Source organism: Gekko japonicus, unplaced genomic scaffold (assembly GCF_001447785.1).
Source record: "Gekko japonicus isolate JY-2015 unplaced genomic scaffold, Gekko_japonicus_V1.1 scaffold961, whole genome shotgun sequence".
In the NCBI taxonomy this organism is placed as follows: Eukaryota; Metazoa; Chordata; class Lepidosauria; order Squamata; family Gekkonidae; genus Gekko; species Gekko japonicus.
This window is the reverse complement of record NW_015175384.1, coordinates 623,324-643,396: the sequence shown is the minus strand read 5'-3', so window position 1 is coordinate 643,396 and position 20,073 is coordinate 623,324. Positions and strand designations below refer to the sequence as shown.

The window sequence follows — 20,073 nt, the reverse complement described above, 5'->3', positions numbered from 1 at the left end:
GCTCAATTTGGTGTAGTGGTTAAGTGCGTGGACCCTAATCTGGGAGAACCGGGTTTGATTCCCCACTCCCTCCACTTGCACCTGCTGGATGACCTCGGGCAAGCCGTAGTTCTGGCACAGCTGTTCTTGAAAAAGAGCAGTTTCTGTCAGAGCTCTCTCAGCCCCACCTACCTCACAGGGTGTCTGTGGTAGGGAGGGGAGTTTGTAAGCTGCTCTGAGACTCCCTTGGGGAGTGAAGGGTGGGGTATAAATCCAGTCTCCTCCTCCTCTTCTACCCCAGGTGGGGGCACAGAGAGGAGGGGGGGCCAGCACAGTAATTTAATACTGGGGGGAAATTTGATGGATTTACGCTGGATCCTGTCCCGCCTTTCTACAGGTCTTTGTACTCACGCGGGGCATCGTTTAAACTGGGCTGTTATCTATGCAGCAAAGCAAAACCCTGCTTTATAATGAATCACACTATTATTCAATCCAGGTCAGTCCGGTCTACTCAGACTGGCAGCTGCTCTCCGGGGTCTCAGGCAGAGGTCTCTCACATCCCCTACTGCCTGCTCCTCTTAACTGGAGGTGCCGGGGATTGAACTTGAGACTTTCTGCATGCCAAGTAGAGGCTCTTCCACTGAACTACACACAGTCAGCTATGCGTGGGCATTGGTTTTGCTTGGATAGTGGCTCGGTTTAAACGAAATTAATGAGCAGTGGGCTTAGAACTGATAAAAGGAAGTCTTTCTTCGCCCAAAGAATAATTAGCATGCGGAATTCACTGCCGCAGGAAGTGGTGGCGGCTACAAGCATAGACAGCTTCAAGAGGGGACTGGAGAAACATCTGGAGCAGAGGTCCATCAGTGGCTATGAGCCACAAGGTATAGATAGGAGCTCTCAGGCTGGGGCAAGGGATGCTCTGTCTTCTTGGTGCTTGGAGGGGGGGGGCAACAGTGGCCCCGCCGGTGGACCTCCTGGTAACCCCTGGGCTTTGGCCACTGTGGGATACAGAGTGGTGGACTGGATGGGCCATTGGCCTGATCCAACATTGGCTTCTCTTATGTTCTTATGTTGAGAGCAGAGGTCCATCAGTGGCTATGAGCCACAAGGTATAGATAGGAGCTCTCAGGCTGGGGCAAGGGATGCTCTGTAGTCTTGGTGCTTGGGGGGGGGGCAACAGTGGCCCCGCCGGTGGACCTCCTGGTAACCCCTGGGCTTTGGCCACTGTGGGATACAGAGTGTTGGACTGGATGGGCCATTGGCCTGATCCAACATTGGCCTCTCTTACGAGATGCTGTGTGAGTGCAGAGTCTCAGAGGAGGAAACTTTTGCCTTGCCATTCTCACGTTAAATCTTCGGATGTTCGCACACCTGCCAGTTCGGCTCGCTTCTCGTTCGCCAGCAGCAATCAGGCAGCCAGTTAATCAGCAGGCTGTTGACAAACCTGTTCATGCGCATTTGCAGGAGGAAAGGTATAGGCATTGTGGGAACATGTGCGCAATATTTTAGACCATTTTGGACCTGCACTCCCTAATGCAGTTGCAATACAGTGGGGGAGGGGGTTGTGGCTCAGTGGAAGAGCCTCTGCTTGGCATGCAGGAGGTCCCAGGTTCAATCCCCGGCATCTCCAGCTAAAAGGACCAGGCGGCAGGTGATGTGAAAGATCTTCCTCTGCCTGAGACCCCGGAGAGCTGCGGCCAGTCTGAGTAGGCAATACTGACCTTGATGGACCGAGGGTCTGATTCAGTATAAGGCAGCCTCATGTGCAATTTCAATATACTTTTCCACTCCAGGATTGACTTCTGGGGGCGGGGAGTGACATTTCACAGAGTTGGACACAGGAGCTGGCCAATTGCCTGGCCTCTCCGATGTCACCCACTTCCTCCGAAACCCCTGGAGTGTTTCAACCTTTGGGGGGGGGGGAAGAACAGTTTCCTTTTTTTTTAGGTTATGCATATTTATTTTGGATCCCAGCCAGTGTTCTATGGTAATCAAACTGGGATGAATACCAAGAGCCTCTGTAAAATGCCATTCAACATCAAAAACAACACGTGTTGCCTGAAACAGAATGAGGCTGAGGATAGGAATGCGATGCCAGGGTGCTAAAAGTGCATTGATACGTACAATAAATATCTCCCAGTGTTACATCGCTGGGGGTGAGTAGCGGGTGAAGTAGGCCTCAATGCGTTTGTTTTTTGTTTCCCATATCTGTCATGTTTCATGGCTGGCAGAAGGCCCAGTGTCAGCAAGTCACAGAAAAGGCCCCCCGATGCCTGAGTTCGGTGGACGGCAGTGTTCCCTCTGAGCTGAGTTAGTGTGAGGCAGCTTACAGGTTTTTAGCCTCCAGCTCACGCATTTTTGTCTTAGCTCAGGAAGGAGGGCTGCAGAGCAAGCTTATTTATGTAGAAGCCAAATGGCTCGCTCACAACTTTAATGCCAGTCAGGGGTCATTTCCTGCAGGAGTGCACAGGGGCGGAGCTCCGGCAGTAAAGAGCCCAGGGGGCGGGCACATGCAACAAGCCCCACCCCTTGCTCCCAGCAGCCCTCAGTCAGAGCAAGAAGCAGCCAGGTAAGATGCAGAGTCTCTCCCCACCCCCCTTCCAAAACAGTCCAGTGGCACCTTTAAGACCAGGTTTTATTCAGGTACAAGCTCTCCCTCCTCTGCGAGGGCAGATCTGCACGCCCCCCCCCCAATAGCTAGCAATCCAAAACAGTCGAGTGGAGCCTGAGCAGTGGGTGTTGCCCTCTGACATACTTCCGGTGATGTCAGGGGGTGTGGCATATGCAAATAAGTTATGCTAATGAGCTATGCTAATGAGCTCCTGCACCTCTTTTTCTATGAAATGACCCCTGATGCCAGTAGCTCAGAAGGTAGAATCTTTGCTCACAAGACTCCACAGCTTAGAGGGAGCATTTGGTGGACGGTCCTAATTAATTTATTTGTTGTGGTTCTCAACCTTCCTAATGCCACGACCCTTTAATACAGTTCCTCATGTTGTGGTGACCCCCAACCATAAAATTATTTTCGTTGCTATCATAAAGACCATTGAAAATTTGTGTTTTCCGATGGTCTTAGGTGACCCCTGTGAAAGGGTCGTTTGACCCCCAAAGGGGTCACGACCCACAGGTTGAGAACCGCTGGTTTATACTTTGGATTTATGAATTGCTCAGTCCCTGAATACACAGGGCTCTGGGTAATTTACGTCAACAAAAGAATACATAAGTACATCATAATTACTAGTTAAGTTACAATAAAATATAACATTACAGACTTAAAAATTAATCCCCCAATGGTGTTAATAGTTACCCTTGAACTGGTTCTGGACCGTATTTCCACCTTGCAAGCAGGATAAGGAGGTGGGGGAAGAAGAGGGTGGCAGCCATGTTATTGCGTGTCTCTGCCTTGCGGGCCCTGCAGAATTGCATTAAGTCCCACACGCCCCTGATGGAAATTGACCGCTGTGCCCTCCAGAGGACCTGGTTGGTCACACTGTGAGACAGGAGGCTGGACTAGGTGGACCCTCACTGGTCTGATCCAGCAGGGCTCTCCTGATGTTCTTATGAAGGCCTCGGCCTCTCTGCCCTGTTGTTGGCCCTTCAGAGGAGCTAGTCGGCCACTGTGTGAGACAGGATGCTGGACTAGATGGACCCCTGGTCTGATCCAGCAAGGCTCTTCTGATATTCTTATGAAGGACTCGGCCTCTCTGCCCTGCTGCTGGCCCTCCAAAGAAACTGGTTGGCCACGGGTTGAGACAGGATGCTGGACTAGAGGACCACTGGTCTGATCCATCAGGCCTCTTTTGAGGTTCTTATGAAGGCCTCGGCCTCTGTGCCCTGTTGTTGCCCCTACAGAGGAACTGGATGACCACTGTGTGAGACAGGATGCTGGACTAGAGGAACCCCTGGTCTGATCCAGCAGGGCTCTTCTGTGGTTCTTATGAAGGCCTCAGCCTCTCTGCCCTGTTGTTGGCCCTCCAGAGGAACTGGTTGGCCCCTGTGTGACACGGGATGCTGGACTAGATGGACCCTGGTCTGATCCAGCAAGGCTCTTCTGATATTCTTATGAAGGACTCGGCCTCTCTGCCCTGCTGCTGGCCCTCCAAAGGAACTGGTTGGCCACGGGTTGAGACAGGATGCTGGACTAGATGGACCACTGGTCTGATCCAGCAGGCCTCTTCTGATGTTCTAATGAAGGCCTCGGCCTTTATGCCCTGTCGTTGGCCCACCAGAGGAACAGGATGGCCACTGTGTGAGACGGGATGCAGGACTAGAGGGACCCCTGGTCTAATCCAGCAGGGCTCTTCTGATGTCCTTATTTAAAGCTTGGTCCCCAGACCCCTAATAATCCACGTTACTCTCCTTGGCACCCACTCAAAAGCTTCTGTGTCCTTCCTATAAAAAGGCCTCCAGCACTGGATGCGATACTCCAAATGGGGTCTGACCAGAGCAGTATGTAGTGTACTTCCAAGCAGTGTTCCCTCTAAGCTGAGTTAGTGTGAGCTAGTTTACAGTTTTTTTAGCCTCCGGCTCACACAGGAAGAATGGCTCCAGAGCAAACTAATTTACGCAGTAGCCAAATCGCTCGCTCACAACTTTAATGCCAGCAGCTCACAAAGGAGAATTTTTGCTCACAAGACTCCACAGCTTAGAGGGAGTATTGCTTCCAAGTGGTCGTTATGTGGCTCCAAGAGCATCAGTAGCAGACATTTGTGTCTGATCCCAATTGTGTGTTCCTCATAGAAATTGACCCCGATTTCATCAAGAACTTGAAGGTGCTGATCCCCTGGCTGCTCAGCCCCGAGTATCTAGACGTCAAGGAGATCAACGGGAATAAGATCACCTGCCGTGGCCTGGTGGAATACTTCAAGGTAAGTGGCTGGCACAAGGGAAGCTCTGTGGTACAGTTTTGTCTTGTCCATCCTTCCCAGTAGCTCAGGGCAGCAAAAGCTACTCCAGTCTCCATTTTATCATCACCACAACCCTATGAGAAAGGTTAGGCTGGGAGAGAATTAGTCATCCAAAGTTATACAGTGAGTTTCACCGCACAGTGAGGATTTGAACCTGGGTCTTCTGTGTCCTAGTTCTACCTGATCACTGAGTGAGGCTGTGACGTCCTGCTTATTGGGGAGACAGTTTCTCCTTTAAAACACACACTGTGTACTTGAACTTAGTAGATTGCTGCTGCCACCAGGAATTAAAAATTCCAAATCTCTCTATTTTGGTAGAATGACCCAGTGTCTGGGCGCTTCAGAGGACTATGTGGCCCTGTGGAAGGACTGTTCTGATTGCTGGGATAAGTTTAAACAAATAATGGTTTATTTATAAAAGAACAAAATAGGTTTCTAGGTATTTTGAACTGTTGTTGAAGAAAGAAAATAAAACTGATAAAGCTTGGCGTCACACACAGTCTCTCAAATACCAAAACTCAACTCTGACAGGTTTGGACACTCAGTCCAAACTCACTTTCTCATATTCACGCAGGCTAAACTCTACCTTTCTTAGCCACACAGGCTGAACTCTTGTGCTCATATAGCCACACAGGCTGAACTCTCGTGCTCATATAGCCACACAGGCCAAACTTTCTCTCTCATAGCCACACAGGCTAAACTAAGCTCAACTGCTTCCTCTGTCATACAGACTCCCACAAAAACTCTCCACACTCCTCCCTTCAAGAACACAGAATCCCCTCACAGACACCCCTCCTCCCACACTCTCAGTCATTCACCAATCACATCACACTTGTCTCCCTCTATCACTCTCCTTACATTACTGCAGTCACACTAAACATTTAAAAAAACAGACACACCAAAACAAGAAATCATTACAGAGGCCTTTCTTTGGAATCCGTAAGGCTGTGGAGCGGAGCCTTCTTAGTTGTGGCACCCCAGCTTTTGGAAATCCCCTGTGAGGGCCGAATTAGTCATGACGGGGCAGCCACTTAAATTGGTTCACATATTTGCACAGTTTGTGTCTGAGTCTGGGCTTAAGGTCAGTAAGGAAACTCAACTTCCTCCGGTTCCTAATCCTGCAGCTGCATTCTGGACCAGCTGGGATGTCCGATCTGTGCTTGTACATTTATTTATCGACTTACTTCATCGATACCCTACTTGTCTCTGCAAAGTGGCTGATCATATTCTCCCGTTTTCCAGTTTACCTTCACAACAGCCCTGTGAGGCAGGCCAGGCCGAGAGTGTGTGGCTCACACTGGCCCAAGGTCGTCCATTAAGCTTCCATAGCAGAGGATTTGAACTGAGGACTCGCTGATCCTAGTTTGACACTCTAACCTCTGTGCCGTGCTGTCTCTCTGCCTCTGCAACTTGGTCTGCGCAGGCGCTTAAGACTAGCCTCAGCGGTCTGCTGTTTTCCCCCCCTCCCTTTCTAGGCCTATATTAAGATCTACCAAGGTGAAGAGCTGCCTCATCCAAAGTCCATGCTGCAGGTAAGCCTCGTATTCCCAGGGCAGGGAGGGGCGTTTGGGAGCATATTTTGGAGCAATCATTTGAGACAGCAAAGGGAGATCTTGGGCGGGAGGACGGCATGACATAGCCTGATCTCATCAGATCTCGGCTGTTAAGCAGGGTTAGTACTTGGAAGGGAGACCACCAAGGAAGGCTCTGCAGAGGAAGGCAACAGCCAACCACCTCTGCTTTTCACTTGCCTTGGAAGCCCCTTGCTGGGGTTGCCATAAGTTGGAAACTCAGCAGAGTCAGTACTTGGAAGGGAGACCACCAAGGAAGGCTCTGCAGAGGAAGGCAACGGCCAACTACCTCTGATTCTCTCTTGCCTTGGAAGCCCCTTGCTGGGGTTGCCATAATTTGGAAGCTCAGCAAAGGGAGACCTCCAAGGAAGGCTCTGCAGAGGAAAGCAATGGCAGACCACCTCTGCTTTTCACTTGCCTTGGAAGTCCCTTGCTGGGGTTGCCATAAGTTGGAAGCTCAACAGAGTCAGTACTTGGAAGGGAGACCACCAAGGAGGGCTCTGCAGAGGAAGGCAATGGCCAACCACCTCTGCTTTTCACTTGCCTTGGAAGCCCCTTGCTGGGGTTGCCATAAGTTGGAAGCTCAGCAGTACTTGGAAGGGAGACCACCAAGGAAGGCTCTGCAGAGGAAGGCCATGGCAGACCACCTCTGCTTTTCACTTGCCTTGAAAGCCCCTTGCTGGGGTTGCCATAAGTTTGAAGCTCAACAAAGTCAGTACTTGGAAGGTGGGACTGGCCTTGAAAGCCCCTTGCTGGGGTCGCCATAAGTTGGAAGCTCAGCAGGTTTGGTACTTGGAAGGGAGGCCACCAAGGAAGGCTCTGCAGAGGAAGGCAACGGCCAACCACCTCTGATTTTCTCTTGCCTTGGAAGCCCCTTGCTGGGGTTGCCATAAGTTGGAAGCTCAGCAAAGTCGGTACTTGGAAGGGAGACCACCAAAGAAGGCTCTGCAGAGGAAGGCAGTGGCAAACCACATCTGCTTTTCACTTGCCTTCCAAGCCTCTCGCCAGGGTCACCATTTATTTATTTAGTTACCTTCAATTTGTATCCCGCCTTGCCGGTGCAAACCATAAGTTGGAAGCTCAGTAGGGTTGGAAATGGGTGGGAGACCACCAAGGAAGACTCTGCAGAGGAAGGCCATGGCTTCTTCTGCTTCTCACTTGCCTTGAAAGCCCCTTGCTGGGGTCGCCATAAGTTGGAAGCTCAGCAGGTTTGGTACTTGGAAGGGAGGCCACCAAGGAAGGCTCTGCAGAGGAAGGCGATGGCAGACCACCTCTGCTTCTCACTTGCCTTGGAAGCCCCTTGCTGGGGTCGCCATAAGTTGGAAGCTCAGCAGGTTTGGTACTTGGAAGGGAGGCCACCAAGGAAGGCTCTGCAGAGGAAGGCGATGGCAGACCACCTCTGCTTCTCACTTGCCTTGGAAGCCCCTTGCTGGGGTCGCCATAAGTTGGAAGCTCAGCAGGTTTGGTACTTGGAAGGGAGGCCACCAAGGAAGGCTCTGCAGAGGAAGGCGATGGCAGACCACCTCTGCTTCTCACTTGCCTTGGAAGCCCCTTGCTGGGGTCGCCATAAGTTGGAAGCTCAGCAGGTTTGGTACTTGGAAGGGAGGCCACCAAGGAAGGCTCTGCAGAGGAAGGCGATGGCAGACCACCTCTGCTTCTCACTTGCCTTGGAAGCCCCTTGCTGGGGTCGCCATAAGTTGGAAGCTCAGCAGGTTTGGTACTTGGAAGGGAGGCCACCAAGGAAGGCTCTGCAGAGGAAGGCGATGGCAGACCACCTCTGCTTCTCACTTGCCTTGGAAGCCCCTTGCTGGGGTCGCCATAAGTTGGAAGCTCAGCAGGTTTGGTACTTGGAAGGGAGGCCACCAAGGAAGGCTCTGCAGAGGAAGGCGATGGCAGACCACCTCTGCTTCTCACTTGCCTTGGAAGCCCCTTGCTGGGGTCGCCATAAGTTGGAAGCTCAGCAGGTTTGGTACTTGGAAGGGAGGCCACCAAGGAAGGCTCTGCAGAGGAAGGCGATGGCAGACCACCTCTGCGTCTCACTGGCCTTGCTGGGGTCACCTTAAATCTCGGATGGGAGACCACCAAGGAAGGCTCTGTAGAAGGCAGCTTCGGTAGAAGGCAGAAGGTGTTCACGTTCACCCCCCAACGTCTACCTGTCTTCCCCCACAGGCTACAGCAGAAGCAAACAACCTGGCTGCCGTCGCTGCCTCCAAGGACACATACAACCGGCGAATGGAAGAGGTAAGCTGGGAATCCTCCGGGCTGGCCTGAGACCGCTGTGTGCCTGGCCCCCTTTGGGCTCTGGCGACATTTTGAGGGGCATTTTGAGAGGCGGTGGAACTGGGAAGACCCGGGCTGGGTGAAGCCGGTGAAAGGTCTCACATCCTGTTTCGCAGTCCTGTGCTTTTCTTTGTAAAATGAGAATTCTGTGAACTATGATCACCCAAAGTCTTGGCAGTTTTTTTTGAAAGAGGCCAGATTATGAACACCCTCTTACAAAGGTTCCCCTTGCTCGAAAGCCAGTCGAATCCGACTCTAGGGGGTGGGCAGTGCTCATCTCCGTTTCCAAGCCGAAGAGCCAGCGCTGTCCGAAGACGTTTCCGTGGTCATGTGGCCGGCATGACTAAACGCCGAGGCACGCGGAATGGCTGTTCCCTTCCCACCGAAGCGGTACCTGTTTATCTACTTGCAGTTTCTTGTTTTCGAACGGCCAGGTTGGCAGGAGCTGGGTCCAGAGACGGGAGTTCACTCCATCACGTGGCACTTGGGTCTCAAACTGCCGAACTACCGACCTTTCGGTCTGCAGTTCAGCATCTTAACCTCTGAGCCACCGCGGCCCCAAAACACACTCTTAACCTGTACGCTTTATGGGAAGGCGTATCGATCCTGCTGGGCCTGACCTTCTCCTCTGGCTTGTAGGTTTTCACCGAACGCCGACATTTGCTCCAAAACTGCCGTGTATTTATTTACCTAAAACATTTTTATGCCGCCTCTCCACCTCTGAGGGGCTGTGGCTCACTGGAAGAGCCTCTGCTTGGCATGCAGAAGGCCCCAGGTTCAATCCCCGTCAGTATGTATCAGTAAGACACTGGGAGAAGAAAACAAACCTGACCCAAAAACTGGAATCAAGAACCAAAAGGGTGAGAAGAAAGTCTAATGAAGGACCAATATTAAAAACCTAGTTAAAACTTATCATATACAAAAATACAAGTATTTATTAGGAAGACGGCTAAAAACATATATAAGGGTCCAATGAAAGCCTCGTACAAAAGTATAGCCTAAACACAAGGGCCAAGTTCCCTCTAAGCTGAGTTGGTGTGAGCCAGCTCACAGTTCTTTAGCCTCCGGCTCACACATTTTTGCCTTAGCTCAAGAAGGAGGGCTCCAGAGCAAACTAAATTTATGCAATAGCCAAATCGCTGGCTCACAACTTTAATGCCAGGAGCTCACAAAGTAGAACTTTTGCTCACAAGACTCCTCAGCTTAGAGGGAGCATTGCACATGATCTGATGCGTTTCTGCCCTATTGGGGCCTTCTTCAGAGGTCAAACAATATTGAGGTACACGTAATTTAAATACATATTGCGATAAGATAACCAATAGGTGAATAATGGAGGTCAAGCAGTAAGATCTAAAGACACCTGACAAAGATGTTTGTGAGGCCTCAAAAGGTGAAAGTCATTTGCCTGAGGACACTCTAGCTCTGACTTTGATAGTCACACAGGTGTTTTTCGGACCTTAATTGGAAGGTGTTCTAATTCAGCAACTATGCATTTGGCACCAGACACATGACTGGAAACCAGAGGATCCCCCAAGCATCGGGGACCTGGCAACCCTACCGCTGACACCTTCTCTGGTCCCCACCAGATGCTTTAGAAAGCCGTTCTGGCCAGGTGGGGCTTCTGATTGGCTATCTGAGATTTGATTGGCGGTGCAGGTTTTTTAAAAAAAGGTTGCTTTGGCTGCAGCTGCCACCACAGCACAAGGGTCTTCGCTATGCAAATGAAGGGAAGCTGCGGCAGCCATGTTGTGGTTGGCCCCGCCCACTGCGGCAGCCATGTTGTGGTTGGCCCCGCCCACTGCGGCAGCCATTTTGTGGTTGGCCCCCGCCCACTGCAGCAGCCATTTTTGTGGCAAGACCCTCCCATTCTGTGTCAGAAATCCAGAGGTGTCTAAAGGCTCAAAAAGGTTGGGAACCTCAGGATAATCTAACTATTTGTGACCTGGAGGAGACCACAGGGGGAGGAGCAAGCGGCTAATCCCGCGCTGTCCCCGCCCCCCCTCCTGTTAACCTCTCCAGGTGTGTGGAGGCGACAGGCCCTTCCTCGCCCCCAGCGACCTCCAGAGCAAGCACCTGGAGCTGAAAGAAGAGGCGGTGCGGCAGTTCCGGAGCGTGAAGAAGATGGGCGGCGAGGAGTTCAGCCGCCGCTACCTCCAGCAGCTGGAGAACGAGATCGACGAGACCTACGTCCAGTACATCAAGCACAACGACAGCAAGAACATCTTCCACGCCGCCCGCACGCCGGCCACCCTCTTCGTGGTCATCTTCATCACCTACGTGACGGCCGGCGTCACCGGCTTCATTGGGTTGGACATCATAGCCAGTCTGTGCAACATGATCATGGGCCTGACCCTGATCACCCTCTGCACCTGGGCCTACATTAGGTACTCCGGGGAGTACAGGGAGCTCGGGGCCGTCATAGACCAAGTGGCCGCGGCGCTATGGGACCAGGTAAGCGCACGATGCTCAGAACCCTAGACTCACACGGAGGCCATCTGGTCCCACCCCCTGCTCAGTGCAGGATCAGCCTAGAGCACCCCTGACAAAGGGTTGGTCCAGCCGCTCACCACCTCCCCAAGCAGCTGACACCGCTGTTGCACAACTCTGCCTGTAAGGGCTGTGGTCACAGACACGAAATTGTTCACTTTCTTTCTTTTTTTTAACCAGGTTTTTATTTTTTCCAACATAATAACTGATAAGCAAAAACAGACAAAAAACACACAAAAAAGGATCATTACAGCCTTAAAACCTTCATGTTCCTTACTCCTTACAGACATTTCTAAACTATTCAAGTGTTCTTGTCAATCCAATTGTATAATTTCACCCAATTCTTTTGAGAGGCGCCACCATCTTCTCTATCACGAAGCTTTTGAGTCAAACTGTCCAATTCAGCCACTTCCAAAATTTTTGTTCTAAAGTCCCGCTTATGTGGAATTTCTTCTTTCTTCCATTGCTTAGCCATCGTCATCCTTGCCGCAGTTACCAGATGTAAAAGAAGATATTTATCAGTTTTCTTTAGGTTATCCGGTAATACATTTAACAAAAAAAAATTCCGGATCTAAAGCTATCTGGACGCCCGGTACCTGCACTATTATCCTATGCACCTCTCTCCAACATTTCTTCACTTCATCACAGGTCCAACAAGAATGGTAAAAAGAGCCCACCTTAGACGAAATAATCCACTTTCAATGCACTTTCGAACTGGATTTTGCCAGGCTGGCTATAACCAGGGCCAGGGCCTTCTCGGTGGTGGCTCCTTTCTGGTGGAATAAGCTCCCAGAAGAGATCAGGGCTGTTGTGTACTGAGCTGAATCTCGTCAGCCCCAGCTTGGGGACATAGAACAATGGACTGCTAGGATCCTGGGATGGACCTATCACCCAGGAGTGCCTCTGTAAATAGCCTGGTATTTGGAGTGGGCGTGTGATGGGCGTGCCATTTTACGGGCTTATAAGCAGGGCCCCGGCCCTGCTAGAGTTGTCCTTAATTCCCAGCTGAAATCACAATAAAGCATGAGCCAATGACTCCACGCATCTGAACCCAGTATATTTCAAGGGCCCTGTGGGACCTCATGCAGGTCCGCAGGGCCTGCAAGACGGAGCTCTTCCACCAGGCCTTCAACGAGGAGCCGCCCCCAACAAAGAACCCTGTCCCCTGAAGAAGACATTAGAACAGCCTGTGCCAGCTGCACAAAGATCAGATCTACGGGCTGATCGCCAGGACGGAGCATCGACGGTCGTCCGCTATCTTTCAGTTCATTTAACCACCTGATAATTTATGAGTCTTATGTTGTTAGCACCTTTTAAGGTTGAGTTGTTTTACGTGGTTTTAGGATTATTTAAATGGTCTCTCCGTTGTTTTATTCCTTTGTAAGCCGCCCCCTTAGCCGGCCCTGGCTGGGAGGGCAGGGTATAAGTCTGATCAGGGCTATTTTGGGGCAGGAACGCACAGGAACGGCGTTCCGGCTGGCTCCTGAGTTGGCCACGCCCAGCAGGAACTCATTAGCATAATAGGCCACACCTAACAGCAGAAACTCATTAGGACTGGCTACATTAGGGGTGTGTGGCCTAACATGCAAAGGGTCCCTGCTACAAAACAAGGCCCTGGGTTTTGACAACAAAGTAAACAGAATAAGAAGCAAAAGGTGGGTGTGGCTGGATGAGCACACTTCTGGTAACATGGGTGTGTGGTCTAATAGGCTAATGAGCTGTGCTGTCAGGGGTGTGGCCTAATGTGCTAATGAGTTCCTGCTGTTGGGTGTGGCCTATTATGCTAATGAGTTTCTGCTAGGCTTTTTCTACAAAAAAGACCCTGAGTCTGATAATCAATAAAATAAAATAAAATAAAATCCAGTCGGAAAGTGCACAGAAAGTGGATTGAGAGTGGATTATTTAGTGTGTGACCACAGCCTAAAAATGTTTTTCTTAACATCCAGCCGGGACCTTCCTGCCCTTAATTCTGGAGCTGGCCTTTAGAATCCTCATTTTCGTGTCCGGTTACCTCTCTGTAAGAAGGAATCGGAAGTGATGCGGGCCGATAGGGCACCGAGGAAGCATAGGCAAGTACGAATGTAGAGGAGTGAGTTAAAGGGGACACATTATCCTCTGCTCCTCATAAAAGCTCTAGAACTGGGGTCCCCAACACGGTGACCGTCAGTACCCAGTGTCTGTAGTGACTGGGTGGGGCCGGGCGGGGCTTTTGCCCAGCAAGGCTTCTGATTGGCCACTGGAGATTCGATTGGCTGTGCAGATTTTGAGGAATTGCTTCGGCATAGGGCTGCCGTTCCCCCATTGGGGCCAGAGGCTCTCCCAATTCCGGGGGCTCCAATCCGTCATGGCCCAGCCGGCCGGCGGGGGAAGCCCCCTCCCGGTGCCGCTGGTGCCAGCGCAGTGACATCATCGCATTTCTGATGTTGGGGGCGACGCTCTAGGTTTTGGGCAAAACTCTATGGTTTCAAGGCCCAAAAAACCCGTAGAGCTTTGCCGAAAACCTTGAGCGTCACCCCTGACGTCGGAAACGTGATGAGGAACTACGGGAGGAAGCGGGAGGCCCCCCCGGCAGCCATTTTGTGACTGGCTCTGCCACAGCACAGGAATCTTCCCCATGTGACTGAAGGTAAGCTGGGGGGCCATTTTGTGACTAGCTCTGTCTCCTGTCCAAATTCCAAACATGCTCATAGGCTCAGAAGGGGTTGCGGACCTCCACTCTAGAACTTCTGAGCCACCCAGTGACAGCAGTTGTGGGGATGAACCTGTTCTTTGTGAGCCAGTTTGGTGTAGCGGTTAAGAGTGTGGACTCTTATCTGGGAGAGCCGGGTTTGATTCCCCACTCCTCCACTTGGCAGCTGCTGGTGTGGCCTTGGGTCAGTCAAGTTCTTTCAGAGCTGTTCTCTCAAGGGCAGTCCTCGAAAGAGCTCTCTCAGCCCCACCGACCTGACAGGGTGTCTGTTGCGGGGAGGGGAAGGGATAGGAGTTTGTAAGCGGCTCTAAGACTCCAAGTGAAGGGCGCTTAACCTTCAGGAGGTATAGCGATAGCTGCTAGCATAGAGGGTTGAAAGGAAGGGCAAATTCATGGAGTTGAGAGGGCCCACCAGTGGCTGAGTCACAGAGATAGCTAGCAACAAAACCTCCTTGTTCAGGGCAGTCTACCTCCGATTACCCCAGGAGGGCTGGGGGGGGGAAAAAAAGGGGGGCCGAAAAAATTGGGGGGGGGGGGGGACCACCAGGAGATCTCCTAGAATTACAACTGATAGAGATCATTTTCCTTGGAGAAAATGGCCGCTTTAGAGGGTGGACTCTATGGCATTAATGCAGGGGTGCCAAAGATAAGGCCCAGGGCTCTTACCCAGCCAGCCAGCAACTGGTATGCAAGGCCGGCTCACTCACTAGGTGAACTAGGCGACCACCTAGAGTGGGACGTCCCTTAGGGGCATCAAACTGCACCCGGCCCCGTACTCTGGGAGTTTCTTGATTATTTGTTATTTGTGTTTTTCATTCTTCCTAAAATGCATTTATTTTTGAAAATTGGTGGGCACACGGGGGCGGGGGGGGTAGAAGGGATCCTCGCCTAGGGTGCAAAATAAGCTGGAGCCGGCCCTCCTGGTATGGTATCCCTTGGAAGAAACCTAGTCTTGCCTACGATTAAATACATTTATTGGGGCTTTTTGTGGGCTCCCCAGTAAACCAGTTACTTTCACTGCTAGGGATCAATTGCTTTTGTTTGACACCCCTGCGAGCTGCTCCCCCCCCCAAGACCCTGGCTCAGTGGAAGAGCCTCTGCTTGGCATGCAGAAGGTCCCAGGCTCCACCCCCAGATATCCAGCGATTTCCCAACCTGGAGCTGGAACCCGAGCCAACAGCTTGCCCTCCTTCTGAGGTCTCGACCCACCGCCTGTTCACCTCTGGCAATGGGATGCTGGACTCGGACGGCCCTTGACCTGAGCCAACAAGTCAGTTCTTGCCTTCTCCATTTGCAGCCTTTTGGCGCCCCTGAAGTTATTCAGCCGTCCCTTAACAAGGTTGATGTTAGCACCTGTAAGGGATGAAGGGCTCTTGCAAATCCCTCCCTCTTAATGTAGGGCAGGCAGGGTGGAGGCAAATCATGTCTGCGCATGTGCAGACGCCCGGGGGCTCCTTTGCCCGTCCTGTGGCTGAGCCCAGGGTTTTGGAACCCGTCCTGGAACTGAAACGTCTGAGCCTTGAGGAAGAGAAGAAGAAGAGATTGGATTTATACCCCACCCTTCACTACCCAAAGGAGTCTCAGAATGACTTACAAACCCCTTCCCCTTCCCCTCCCCACAGCAGACACCCTGTGAGGGAAGTCGGGCTGAGAGAGCTCTGACAGAAACTGCTCTTTTCCAAGAACAGCTCTTATCAGAACTACGGCTTGCCCAAGGTCATCTAGCGAGGTGCAAGTGGAGGAGTGGGGAATCAAACCTGGTTCTCCCAGATTAGAGTCCGCGCACTTAACCACGACACCAAACTGGCCTTGACACATGCAGAATGTGCTTTGCATGTGTCAAAGGTGCTTTGACGCATGCAGAATGATGCGCTTTTAATGCACCTTAGCAGTTGTTTGCAAGTGGATTTTTTCCATTTCACACCGTAAATTCCAGTTCTTAAGTGCCCTGAAAGTGGACCGAAAGTGCATTATTCATTACACGTGAAGGTGGATCAAGTTAGCAAGAAAGGGCCGAATGCACAGCTAGAGAGAAGGAGATCCTGGGCGTTGCCGTTCCCCTTGCGGGAGCTTTGCAGTTCTCTTGCTCTGCCCCGTGCCCGGTGTGCCAGTCGTTACGTGACTTGGAGAGGCTGATTTCAGAACGGCCGATGACTACACCCGTCATCTTTATGGGTCGTCACTTGGAAACAACCCCCCCCCCCCATCAGCTTGCAGACAGACTGTCCTGTGGGGTGGGGTGGATCCTGTGGATGTGTTCTGTTGACAGCAGGTGCGTATTCCTAGCTTCTTGGGGAGCTGAGGCTTGAGATCAGAAGTTCACGGCTGCCGTAGGCTGGACTGAGTAGGTGTCCTGCTAAGCACCACCTCAGTATGGGGGTTCCAGAAGAAGAGATTGGATTTATACCCCATGGCCCTTCACTACCCAAAGGTGTTTCAGAACGGCTTACAAACTCCTTTCCCTCCCCCTCCCCACAACACACACCCTGTGAGGAAGGCGGGGCTGAGAGAGCTCTTTCGAGGACTGCCCTTGAGAGAACAGCTCTGAGAGAAGAAGAGGAGATTGGATTTATACCCCGCCCTTCACTACCCAAAGGAGTCTCAGAGCAGCTTACAAACTCCATTCCCTCCCCACAACAGAAGACACCCTGTGAGGTAGGCGGGGCTGAGAGAGCTCTTGACAGAAACTGCTCTTTTTCAAGGACAGCTGTGGCAGAACTATGGCTTACCCAAGGTCATCCAGCAGGTGCAAGGGGAGGAGTGGGGAATCAAACCCGGTTCTCCCAGATTAGAGTCCGCACTCTTAACCACTACACCAAACTGGCTCTCCCACTACATCAAACTGGATTGGATTGATCCCCTGCTGTTCACCGGGAGTCTCAGAGCGGCTTACAAACTCCTTTCCCTTCCCCTCCCCACAACAGGCACTCTGTGAAGTAGGCGGGGCTGAGAGAGCTCTGACAGAAACGGCTCTTTTTCAAGAAGAGCTCTGACAGAACTATGGCTTTCCCAAGGTCATTCAGCAGCTGCGAGTGGAGGAGTGGGGAATCAAATCCAGTTCTCCCGGATTACAGTCCGTGCACTTAACCACTACACCAAACCAGCTCTCCCAGGGAGCCGGGGGCCACCAGGTTGTGTAAGGAGGGGGGATTCAGCCCAGGCCAGAGCGCCCGTGCTGAGCAGCGAAGAGTCGGTGTGAGGCACAGTCTCTGTTTTAGAACTTGGATGGCACAGCCCGGAAAGCCACAGGCTTCTAATCGGGAGGGTTCGAGCCCCCAAGCAGGTGTTGGTCCTCTTTCTTACCGACGCTTCCCAGGGAAAGGGTGTTGAGGGTTTGCAAATGATGCCGCACACTTTTTTTTTCACCATGGTTTTTTTATTTTGTTTTTGCAACTGCCTTCCTTGCAGGGGAACACGAACGAGGTAAGCCGGTTTGTTGTTACATACGAAACGTTTGTGCTTCCGTCGCTGTGCATGTTGTGCGTCCGTGTGCCGGAACCTGACCAGTGTTCCCTCTAAGCTGAGTTAGTGTGAGCCAGCTCACAGTTTTTTAGCCTCCGGCTCACACATTTTTGTCTGAGCTCAGGAAGGATGTGGCTCCAGAGCAAACTAATTTCTGCAGCAGCCCAATCGCTCGCTCACCACTGTAATGCCAGTAGCTCACAAAGTAGAATTTTTGCTCACAAGACTCCGCAGCTTAGAGGGAGCATTGCACCTGACCTGGCTTTTCTGCCAGCAGCTTCTGCCCTCTTTCTTAGAGAGGGGAGCTGTGCTGTTTGTACCCCGCTGAGCTTTGGGGCATCCCTGCTTCTCAAGAGGGGTTGTGGCTCAGTGGTAGAGCGTCTGCTCCGCATGCAGAACGTCCCAGGTTCAATCCCCGGCATCTCCAGTTGAAAGGACCAGGCAGGAGGTGATGGGAAAGACCTGCGCCTGAGACCCCGGAGAGCCACTGTCGTTCTGAGTAGGCAGTATTTACTTTGATGGACCCATGGTCTGATTCAGTATAAGGCAACATCGTATGTGCAAAGGCATAAATGTATGGCATACAGAAGGTCTCGGGTTCGATCCCTGCCATCTCCAGTTAAAAACCAGGCAGTAGGTGATGTGAAGGACCTTGATCCAAGACCCTGGCTCAGTGGCAGAGCCTCTGCTTGGCATGCAGAAGGTTCCAGGTTCAAACCCCGGCTTCTCCAGTTAGAAAAGACCAGGCAGTAGGTGATGTGAAGGACCTTGATCCAAGACCCTGGCTCAGTGGCAGAGCCTCTGCTTGGCATGCAGAAGGTTCCAGGTTCAAACCCCGGCTTCTCCAGTTAGAAAAGACCAGGCAGTAGGTGATGTGAAGGACCTTGATCCAAGACCCTGGCTCAGTGGCAGAGCCTCTGCTTGGCATGCAGAAGGTTCCAGGTTCAAACCCCGGCTTCTCCAGTTAGAAAAGACCAGGCAGTAGGTGATGTGAAGGACCTTGATCCAAGACCCTGGCTCAGTGGCAGAGCCTCTGCTTGGCATGCAGAAGGTTCCAGGTTCAAACCCCGGCTTCTCCAGTTAGAAAAGACCAGGCAGTAGGTGATGTGAAGGACCTTGATCCAAGACCCTGGCTCAGTGGCAGAGCCTCTGCTTGGCATGCAGAAGGTTCCAGGTTCAAACCCCGGCTTCTCCAGTTAGAAAAGACCAGGCAGTAGGTGATGTGAAGGACCTTGATCCAAGACCCTGGCTCAGTGGCAGAGCCTCTGCTTGGCATGCAGAAGGTTCCAGGTTCAAACCCCGGCTTCTCCAGTTAGAAAAGACCAGGCAGTAGGTGATGTGAAGGACCTTGATCCAAGACCCTGGCTCAGTGGCAGAGCCTCTGCTTGGCATGCAGAAGGTTCCAGGTTCAAACCCCGGCTTCTCCAGTTAGAAAAGACCAGGCAGTAGGTGATGTGAAGGACCTTGATCCAAGACCCTGGCTCAGTGGCAGAGCCTCTGCTTGGCATGCAGAAGGTTCCAGGTTCAAACCCCGGCTTCTCCAGTTAGAAAAGACCAGGCAGTAGGTGATGTGAAGGACCTTGATCCAAGACCCTGGCTCAGTGGCAGAGCCTCTGCTTGGCATGCAGAAGGTTCCAGGTTCAAACCCCGGCTTCTCCAGTTAGAAAAGACCAGGCAGTAGGTGATGTGAAGGACCTTGATCCAAGACCCTGGCTCAGTGGCAGAGCCTCTGCTTGGCATGCAGAAGGTTCCAGGTTCAAACCCCGGCTTCTCCAGTTAGAAAAGACCAGGCAGTAGGTGATGTGAAGGACCTTGATCCAAGACCCTGGCTCAGTGGAAGAGCCTTTGCTTGGCATGCAGATGGTCCCGGGTTATCTCCAGTTAGAAAAGACCAGTTATCTCCAGTTAGAAAAGACCAGGCAGTAGGTGATGTGAAGGACCTTGATCCAAGACCCTGGCTCAGTGGAAGAGCCTCTGCTTGGCATGCAGAAGGTCCCGGGTTCAACCCCTGCCCCACGGGATCAACGTAACTCAGCTGTGACTTGATGGCATTGTCCACCCCCACCCCAGCCCGTATTTTTAAAGTTTCTGCAACTTCCCCTCGTAGTCATGATTCTCTGGGCAGAATTCAAAGTGCTGGTCTTGACCTTCAAAGCCCTATATGGCTTGGGACCCAACATACCCAGAGGACGGCCTAATCCCTTATGGTCATCTGCCCGACCGTTACGGTCGTCTTCAGAGGTCCTGCTTGGGGCGTCCTTCTGAGATTAGGTGGGCAGCCGCCTGGGACAGGCTGTTCTCAGTAGTGGCTGCAAAGCTCTGGAATTCTCGCCCCAGAGGGATGCGTCTCTCCTCTTCTGTTGATAACTTCTGCCAGTATGCGAATCCCCCCCCCCTTTTTTTCATTACCCCAATGATTCCTTCTTCCTAACCCATGTTTTTATGTCTTGTATGCAGGGCCTTTTTTTGTAGAAAAAGCCCAGCAGGAACTCATTAGCATATTAGGCCACACCCTGACAGCACAGCTCATTCGCATATTAGGCCACACCCCCATGTTACCAGAAGTGTGGTCATCCAGCCACACCCACCTATTGCTTCTTATTCTCTTTACCTTGTTTGTTGTCAAAACCCAGGGCTTTTTGCATGTTAGGCCACACACCCCTAATTGTAGCCAATCCTAATGAGTTCCTGCTGT

General features: G+C 51.8%; 1 protein-coding gene and 1 non-coding gene across 2 annotated transcripts in view; both read left to right on the top strand.

Annotated features, from left to right (window-relative positions):
* Positions 1-20,073, top strand: part of ATL1 (atlastin GTPase 1) — a 52,208-nt gene that overhangs the window by 29,803 nt on the left and 2,332 nt on the right. Inside the window, 5 exon segments of the mRNA XM_015425603.1 lie at positions 4,723-4,850; positions 6,365-6,421; positions 8,630-8,701; positions 10,760-11,191; positions 17,325-17,339. Of these exon segments, the coding sequence (XP_015281089.1) occupies positions 4,723-4,850; positions 6,365-6,421; positions 8,630-8,701; positions 10,760-11,191; positions 17,325-17,339 (704 nt within the window).
* Positions 17,734-17,805, top strand: TRNAA-CGC. Its single transcript has one exon. It is a non-coding gene; the product is annotated as a tRNA-Ala (tRNA).